Raw genomic sequence first — 10101 nt, 5'->3', positions numbered from 1 at the left:
TAAATTTGACCAATAATATTAAAGACAAAAAAAAATAGTTAAAATTTATCTTATTTAATATTTATTAATTATTTGTCTGTTTTTTTATTAATATTTTTTTTTTTATCAAATATTTTCGAATTTTGATAGACATGAGGTGAGGATTGACCCATGGTTAATGGGAAATGTGAAAGTAGTTTCCATAAATACTTATTTAATTCTGTTTTAAATCATTTCTCTTGTAATGATCGACCATGGTCTTCTTTTTTAAATATTTGTATGATCGACCATGGTTCTCACACTAACAGCTAGCTAGCTTCCATGGCTACTCCGCAAGCTTTCCACTCTTCTTCTTTTCCTTCCTTCAGGGACAGCGAGTGGGAATTCGATGTGTTCCTCAGCTTCAGAGGCCCTGAAACTCGCTACGGTTTCACTGGCTATCTCCACAAAGCATTTTGTGAGAAGGGAATCCGTACCTTCATGGATCTTGAGGATCTTATCAGTGGCAATAAAATCCAACAAACATTTGCTAGAGCAATTGAAAGCTCCAGGATTGCCATTATTGTGTTCTCGGAGCATTATGCTGACACCGATTTCTTGTTGAGGGAACTTGTCAAGCTCTTGGAGTGCTCTCAACGCTGTGGCCAGTTTATTTTGCCGATTTTCTATTTGGTGGATCCCGGCGACGTGCGGCATCAGAGAGGTAGTTATGAGAAAGCAATGGCGGTGCACGAGGAGCGGTTCAAGGATAAAGCGCCAATTTGGAGAGCCGCTCTGCGTGACGCAGCCAACTTCTCCGGCTTGCATTACAAAGGGTATGAATCAATTTAGGTGAAAACTCAAACAGTCATCTTCACGTGAAGGTGATACTTAAGAGCCGTTAAATAATTTAAATGATTTGACTAAATTTTTATCTCACGGCTTTCGATTATCAACTTTACATAAAGTTTCAATTATATAACAGGCCTTTTGTGCATTGGCATGATTGAAAGACGAGGCGCTCTTATACTGTGCAGGGATGAATTTGAATACGAATTTATTGAGAGGATCGCTAAACAGGTGTTGGCGATCATTAAAGAGGACAGCGTACCTGTTGTTGCTGATTATCCAGTCAGAGCAGAGTCTCATGTGAAAGCGTTGTCATCGTTTTCTTTCCCAAGGCAATACCAATACCATGTGTTTCTCAGCTTCAGAGGCTGTGATACTCGCTATTGTTTCACTGGCAGTCTCTTCAAAGCTCTCCGCGACAACAAAATCCACACCTTCATGGATGATGTAGGCCTTCACAGAGGGAATGATATATCAAGAACACTTATTCAGGCAATTCAAGGCTCCAGGATTGCCATCATTGTGTTCTCTGAGAACTATGCTGATTCTACTTACTGCTTAGATGAACTTGTCAAGATCTTAGAGTGCCAAGAGTCTGATGGCCAGTTCATTTTGCCCGTTTTCTATGATGTATATCATAGTGACGTCCGACGACAGACAGGTAGTTTTGGGGCAGCAATAGCTAAACATGAGGAGAAGTTCAAGGACGACCTGTCGAAAGTCGAAAAATGGAAGCGGGCTTTGCATCGAGCAGCTAATTTTACTGGCTTTGTTTTCGATGGGTACCTTTCCATGTCTTGTTTCACTGTTATTTTATTAGTCCAAGAATAAAATTTCACTGTTGTCTTGTATATTGAGCAGGAAAAAATATGAACACGAGTTAATTGGGAAGATTGTTGAAGTGGTGTCAAGGGAGATTAAACGAGTTGCTTTACACGTTGCTGACTATCCAATTGGACTAGAGTCTCAAGTTTCAGAAGTAAAATCGCTTATATTCTCTGATGGCTATGATGGAGTCCACATGGTAGGGATTCATGGAAATGGTGGATCAGGCAAAACAACAATAGCTCATGCAATTTATAATTTGATTGCTAACGGTTTTGAAAGTATATGTTTTCTTGAAAATGTGAGAGAAAATTCATATAAGCATGGCTTAGTGTATCTTCAAAATATGCTTCTTTCTAATGTATTCGAAAGGAAGAATCTCAAATCAACAAGTTTTGATCAAGGAATTTCAACAATAAAGCACTGGCTCCAACAAAAGAGGATCCTTTTGATTCTAGATGATGTTGACAAACCAGAGCAATTACAAGCTCTTGCTGGAAAACCTGATTGGTTTGGCCGTGGAACTAGAGTCATTGTTACGACAAGGGACAAATATTTACTAGAGAGCCATGGGATTGAAAGAATCTATGAGATGGAGAACTCAAATTCGGTAAATACCCTTGAATTGCTAAGTATGATTTTTAAACTGACCATTTTAATCAAAGTAACTTGATTATCTTAAATTGTAAAGTAACTTCTGCTTGTAGACTTCCATTGATTTTGGAATTGTGTTGTTTGGTAGAAGTATATAAGAGTGGAAATTTTCATTGGATCATTATAAAGGATCCACAATATAGAAATTTAAAAGATACTTAGAATTTGAACTTTTTAGCAAACAAGACATTTGAAATTATTAATCTTTTATCTTATCATCCCATTTTCTCTTCTCAGGAATCAAATATCTCTACTGCATCAGATGGAAAAGACAACGGAGATCAACTGGGTGAAAAAAATCATTTTCCAAGAACAAGTCAATGATCCCTTAAAGCCTCTAGGTTCTGAAGATATTAGTCTTTGAAGGAGCAAACAAGCTTCTGTTATTCAAGCTGAATCAAATACAGAAGTCATAGGTTTCAATGAAAATCCAGCCTTTGTCATACTAGTTTTCCAGAAAGAATAGATAGTGGTAAACAAGAAGTCCCAAGAGCCTAATAGATAAAAAGAAGTGTTTGACAGTTGAAAGGGATGATTTGAAGAACCGAATGCTAAGCTAATATTGAAGCATAGTGGTAATGACTTGGAGAACAATTCTCTGGAGAGTCTTAGCATTTTTCAGGTTCATTTTCACCAAAATAGGGTGGTTACCAAAGAGTTTTACCAGTACTGTAATGTAATTATACTGTAGTGTATTTAACTATTTATAGAAGCATATCATGTACTATACAAGTTTTTTAGTGACACTGGTGTATTTTTCATTTCTTTTTTCATTGGACAATGAACTGTTTGTTCTGAGAGACACGGATACAAAAGGAGCAAAACATACACTTTCTTAAATTTGGAAATTTATGATGAAACAAGCCAAAATGTTTTCCAACACTATTATTAACTAGCGAGAACTGTGCAACAGTGATTAATAAATATATAAAATAATTATGAATATAAATAGAAAATTATTTTTTTAAATAATAAAAATTTAATCACATAAAAATATACATTGTAATAAATCTATGAAAATTTTAAAACATGTAATTATTTTATTTATACAATGCCTAATATTTTTTTATTAAAAATATTATATATACATAAAAAATTAAAAATCCAACCACTATATATTTTCGTATAAATACTTATGTTGTTTCGTTCTCAATATTTATTTTGTATTTTAATAGGTATTTTATGCGAGTAACTTTTTTTTTGCATGCACATAACATAATTATATCTTTATTAATTTTTATTCCAAAATTAAAGTTTTTTATATCTATATTATCAATTATTTTAATAAGTACAAATAAATTATATTTTTATTGGATAAAACTAATATAAAAATATTAAAATAAAATAAAATAACATTGAAGAACTACTTGAATTAGTTCAAACGTTAGCTTTTTAAGCTAGCAATTACTACTTCTAATAATTTTTTAAATATGAATTAATTTTTTAAATATCTTTCCTAGTAATTTTAATTTTCATTTCCTTATTTTAAGCATCTTATAACATGCAATGATTTATATTGTTGAGTTATAATTCATTTTTTCTATCACCACCCTGTGAGATTCTAATATTCTTTAACATTTGTTATCATTATTATGAATTTAAATATCACCTCTAATGTGTATATATTCATGTAAGTTATATTTTTATAATTATAAAAAATAATTTTAGAATTAATTATTTAATTATTTACTAACTTATTTGTTAATATAATTGTCATGGCCCAAATCAAACCATGAGTGGCACTCAAAGGACAAGTCCCTCAACAAGCCAAACGACTAAATTTTTAGAAAAACGGACAGAATCTCTTCTATTCCTAGAATTTTACTAACATAAATATTACCTTCCTGTATCAACAATAAACATTCATTTCCAAAGACAATAACAACATAGTCCAATCATATCCACAACCAAACATGTCAAAATACGCATCATATATATTAAGTTGATAACTAAAGTACATAGTTAAATCTATAAGACTTACATAACCAAATCATAATTACTATCTAAACAGTTCGGGATTCAAAATAACATAACCCACATAAGAATCCTGCCTGTGACATATGGACCATTGACATAATCTAGATTTTGAGCAAATGTTCCATTACATAATTACTTAACCCTTGGAAAGAAGAAGGACTCACCGAAATGACTAAAATCTACTGAGGGGCTGGTGGAATGGAACCTGAAATGACTCCTATATCAGAAAAATATGAGAATATAATAGGGTGAGTTTTGTAACTCAGTGAGCAAACATTACATCTATAACTCACACGAGACAATACAAGTTTTACCATGAAAATTATATTTCTTTCTAAAGATGAGGAATTTATATTAATTAATTATACAAATAAATAGATAAATAATTAAGCGGAATGAACTGAAATAGGAATTCTCATTCCAAAAGTCAAATCAAATCGAATATTACACACTTAGGGCGATTCTACCTCTAAGGGTAGCCTTTTCCTCTAGTGTGCCCGTACGGTATAACAAATCCAACGTGTGGCCTACACATTAGGCTACCAACGCCCCTGCTAGCTGAGGTCTGAGGCAGATGCATTTAAGTTAACATCATAATCGCCATTAATTACGGTTTTCTAGTCAGAGTCTTCCAAACAAATCCAAACTAAATTACTTATAAAAATCTCTAATGCTTATAACATATTTCTAAATTCCATAGTAAATCAAATATATATAAGAATTCATATTAAAATTTAATTAAAATTCAATAAAGTCAAATAAAAAAACATGTATGCTTTACAAAATATATAAATATCGTCTCGTGTATATTTTTATAAAATTAAAAATTTCACAAATCAATATTTATTCCAAAAATTCAAAAATCACAATAATCAAATATTTTTAAATTCTAAAAATAATGATTCAATTTACATATTGATAATAATACACTTAAAAATAATTATAGACATAATATCCACTCACAACTTGATTCCAAAGAACCGGAAGCAACTCTGAGCACGTTAACGAGCTACCAAATGATGTCCAATAACTCTACAATTCTAAAAATATGACAATAATGATATTTGTGAGCTACTAATATTGTCAATTAACATAATCTTACTCACTTTGACAAAAGTCTCAAATTTTCTAACTTAATAACCCTAATTTCGGATTTTGCTATACCCACAAGTATAGGAATGATAAAAATTTGAGATATAACTAATTATTGAGTCAAAGAGTTACCTTAAAGTCTTAATAATAACCGAAACTCAAAATTTGAATACCTTTCTCACTCATTAAGTTGAAACTCCATGATTTTAGAGTTGTGATAAATGAAATTTGAATGCATAAAATAGAGTAGAGAAGGGGAAGGAAGTAAAATGAAAAAAGTGGGTTTAATGATGATAATGTGTGATTGCAAGAAGAAGAGATGAGAAGATGGAAAGGATGAAAAAGAATGAGAGAAGAGGAAGAGAGAAGAAATGAAATTGAGAAGAGAATGAAGGATTTCGGAAGAAAGAAATAACTGGGGTTGGGGAGGGGGGTGAGTCACGTGACTCACTAAGTCCCTCCTTTTTTTTTTCGGTTATAACATTCTCTCTCCCTTAAGAAATTCGGTCTCCAAATTTCGAACTCACATATGGTGATAAGTGTGATAGTTACCTTCAGACTCAAACAAATACGGATATTTATCACGCATGGCATTTTCCACTTCCCAAGTTGCTTGTTCTACCGAATAATTCTTCCAAACAACTTTCACAGATGCTATTTCTTTAGAATATAGTTTCTTTACTTGGCGATCAACTATAGCCACTGGTTCCTCTTCAAAAGATAAATCCTCCTTTAGCTCTATGGCTTGTGGTGCGAGCACATGAGATGGGTCAGGAAGGTATTTGCGCAACATTGATACGTGAAAGATTGGATGAATCATAGACAACTTAGGCGGCAATGCCAAGCATTAAGCAACTGCACCTATTCTGTCCAATATCTCAAATGGACCAATGTAGCGAGGACTAAGCTTGCTTCTTTTTTCAAACCTCATCACTCCTTTCATAGGCGACACTCTAAGAAATACCTGATCACCCACTGAAAACTCTAAGTTACGCCTTCTGTTATCAACATAAGCCTTCTACCTACTCTGAGCTGCTAATAAACGTTCTCTTATTACGCGAACCTTCTCAACTGCATCTTGTACCAAATTTGGCCCCAAAAGTTTAATCTCACCAACCTCAAACTACCCAATAGGTGACCTGCATCTTCTCCCATAAAGAGCCTCAAAAGGTGTCACTTGAATGCTGGCTTGATAACTATTATTATAAGAGAACTCGATCAAAGGTAGATAGCTGTCCCAATTTCTACCAAAATCTAGAACACAACATCTTAACATCTCTTCCAATGTTTGAATCGTCCTTTTCGATTGTCCATCGGTTTGAGGGTGAAAAGCTGTGCTAAGATCCAGACGAGTTCCTAATGCTTTCTGAAAAGATTTCCAAAATTGAGAGGTGAACTGAGGTCGGCGATCTGAAATAATGGACACTGGGATTCCATATAATTTAACTATCTCATCAACATAAAATTGAGTATATCGAGCTGCACTAAAAGTTGTTTTCACTGGAAGAAAGTGGGTTGAGTTCGTCATTCTATCCACAATTACCTAACTTGAATCAAAACCTTTAAAATTACGAGGTAAACTTATTACTAAATTTATTGTAATCTTTTCCCACTTCTATTCAAATATCTCAATTTTTTACAATAACTCAGCAGATTTTTAATGTTCAGTTTTAACCTGTTGGCAAGTTAAGCAATGAGAAACAAAAACTTTTAACAAATTTTGGGACAAAATAAAATTTAAAAATATTTTTAAAATTTTTAACAAATTTCAAGACAAAAAAATATACTTGACCTTTATTATATTAACCAGCCAAGAGTCTAATAATTCTCACCTTCATTGTTGATGAAATTTGTGAGAGCTAAGTAAATTTTTTTTTTGTCAAACAATTGCAAATTGAAAGCTAAGGTAATTAATTAGATTGTAAGTAGGTGAAGGTGGTGATGATGTGTGTTACAATGAAGCTAAGTTTGAGCAAGACACTTATATAGAAGATATTATTGATGAGGATGATTCTAGCTAGCGGTGAAGTGAACATATATATTCAAGTTGGGCACCACTTACATAAAGTTTCCAAAAATAACTTTACGATAAAGATGCCTACGTGGCAAGTTTTGATCCACACATTCTAAAGCCACACTTTTCACTTAAAATCGTAATTCTTTACAAAGAAAAGCGTCACCTAATGGAAAAAAGTAAATTAGAAGATTTAAAAGAAGAAATAATTAAATTATCAAAATTAATAGATCAAAAATTAATGATTTTAACTAATGTTAACTGTAATGACATCGAATTCTTAAAATCAATACAAAATGATTTTTCTCAAAATCTCTATTTTACTATAAGTTTTATTGAAGGACTTCAAAAACCTGAAAAAACTTATTTTTCACACGAAATTTCTAAAAAATGTTACCATGGAAATGATTCCCCACATCTTTATCATACTTTTAACCCACAATTAAATTCTATAGTAGATATGCTTGAAGAAATATTAGTATCCATAAAATTTCAAAGAAATAAGGAAAAAGAGAATCCCAAAGACGAAAAATTTCAAAATATAATCAACATAACAGATTTAAAAGTAAAACCACCATTGAAATTATGAATATTGAAGACAAATTAGAAGAAGTTACAATGCTTTTTAAACAATTAAAAATGGCTCAAGAAAATAATATTATGGAACAGAAATTTCAAATAGAAGAAGAATTAGTAAATTCTGAAAACATAGAAAATAAAGAACACATCCTAGATTATTCAAGTGACGAAGAACCAGCAATTCCAATACAAGTAAAAAATAAAGCTGGAACATCTAAGGATAATCAATCTCAATTTAAATGGGAAACAGGTTTTGATAATTATGCTTTTAAAAAGGAGTTTATAAATAAAGATTCAAAATATACAAAAATACCATCAAAATATGTTCCTAAAATCCAGGAAATGGAAGGAGAAAGAATGCTCGATTTAGACTGTAAAAAGAATGAAATTTTTTTTTTTGAAAACTGGTTAAATTCCTTCTTATTAGAAGCCTTTACTAATCCAAAACTTAGTGAATTGTCTGGAAGAGATATTTGGAATTACATAGGGTTTCATACTAAAGGAACTATAAGAGATTATATGACATCAATAGAAAACCAAATAATAGAAGAATTAGCAACAAAAACAACAGCTTATGATAAGATATTACATATAATGATGATTCTATATAAAGAATTTTTTAGAAAAAATATTATAGATCATAGACAAGAAGTCTATAATAAAGAATATCAAGAAGCAAAAAATCATTTAGCTAATATTCAGATATATGATTTATGTAATGTGGAGTCATATATATGTGAATATAGAATACATTATTACAAATTAAAAGAAGAAGATAAAAATCATTATCTTAGTATGTATATAACAAAACTTTCATATCCTGCTAATGAATTTATAATGGGAAGATTTATAAGAGAAATAAATAGAGGGACAATTGAAAATAATTTTGGTGGAGCAACCTCTGCAATAAGAGAGGAAATAAAAGAACGTTGTATGCAAGAAGTGACTCAAAAAAGATTTGCAAATATAATTAGAATTTGCTGTCAGGATAATGAAGAGATACCTCAAAAATATGGTCTTAATAAAAATTTTCAAAGAAAAAGAAAATATCAATTTAGAAAAAGAAAATACTATCCAAACTGAAGAAAAAAGAGGTATTTTAGAAAAAGAGATAACAATAAAAATAAAAGACAAAAAAATGACTATTACCCAAATAAAAAAGAAAATTGTAAGTGTTGGTATTGCCAAGAAGAAAGACACTATGCAAATGAATGTCCAAAAAAGAAGGATAAAAAGGATCTTACCAAACAAATAGAAATTGCTAAGTCTTGTTTCATGGAACCATTAGAAGAATCCGATGATAACTTAGACTATATTTTTGAATATGTCTCAGAAACAGACTCAGAGACTGAGTAATAATGCCACATTTATTACTATAAAAATAACAGAAAAGTTTATAAATGCTTTCATAGATACTGGAGCAACACAATGCTTTGCTAGTACAAATATAAAACTTGATTGGAAAAAAATTAAAGAAACCATTAAGAGTTAGAATAGCTAAAAATCAATACATAAAATTGACCAAAAAGCAGAGATGGCTGAAATTTTTATTCAAAATTATAGGTTCATTGTTCCATCTATATATATGTTAGATTCTGGAATGGATTTTATCATAGGAAATAACTTTTTAAAGCTATATCATCCATTCATTCAAGAATTAACATATATAGTTTTAAAAGCTCCACACGATTCTTCAATAAATCAAAAATCAAAACGTATAAAAATACCAACTACTACTATAGATAAGATCTTAAAATTTAAAATATTTTCTATTTTAGAAATATGTTATTTAAATTTATACTTTCAGATAAATATTCCAAAAAATAATCTTGAAATAAAGATAGAAGAACTTTTAGATAAAATTTGTGCTGAAAATCCTTTAGATATTAAAAATACAAATAAAGAATTAGTAAGTATTAAATTAAAAGATCCTACAAAAGAGATAAATGTTCCAAATAAAATTCCTTATTCTGCAAGAGATCGAGAAGGGTTCTCATTAGAATGTAAAGATCTTTTAGAAAAAGGAATTATAAGAATAAGTAAAAGTCCTCATGCGGCTCCAGCCTTTTATGTCGAAAACAATAATGAAATTAAAAGGGAAAAACGAAGAATGATAATTAATTATAAGAAAATGAATGAAGCAACCATTGGTG

The 10101-nt window shown here is 30.8% G+C and overlaps 1 protein-coding gene across 2 annotated transcripts; it reads left to right on the top strand.

Annotated features, from left to right (window-relative positions):
• The first annotated feature begins 214 nt into the window (after nt 1-214).
• LOC112751549 (disease resistance protein RPV1) lies at nt 215-3047 on the top strand. Of its 2 annotated transcripts, none has more exons than XM_025800714.3 (4): nt 215-794; nt 996-1589; nt 1669-2242; nt 2524-3047. In XM_025800714.3, exons 1-4 carry the CDS (start codon nt 301-303, stop codon nt 2608-2610), a joined length of 1749 nt encoding a protein of 582 aa, XP_025656499.1. In that variant the 5' UTR covers nt 215-300; the 3' UTR covers nt 2611-3047. The 2 variants fall into 2 exon arrangements, with proteins under 2 accessions (XP_025656499.1, XP_025656500.1); XM_025800715.2 differs by having other exon boundaries at nt 458-794; nt 944-1589.
• The last annotated feature ends 7054 nt before the right edge of the window (nt 3048-10101 follow it).

This window comes from Arachis hypogaea, chromosome 15 (genome assembly GCF_003086295.3).
Source record: "Arachis hypogaea cultivar Tifrunner chromosome 15, arahy.Tifrunner.gnm2.J5K5, whole genome shotgun sequence".
NCBI classification, from domain to species: domain Eukaryota; kingdom Viridiplantae; phylum Streptophyta; class Magnoliopsida; order Fabales; family Fabaceae; genus Arachis; species Arachis hypogaea.
This window is presented reverse-complemented; position numbering and strand designations above follow the sequence as displayed.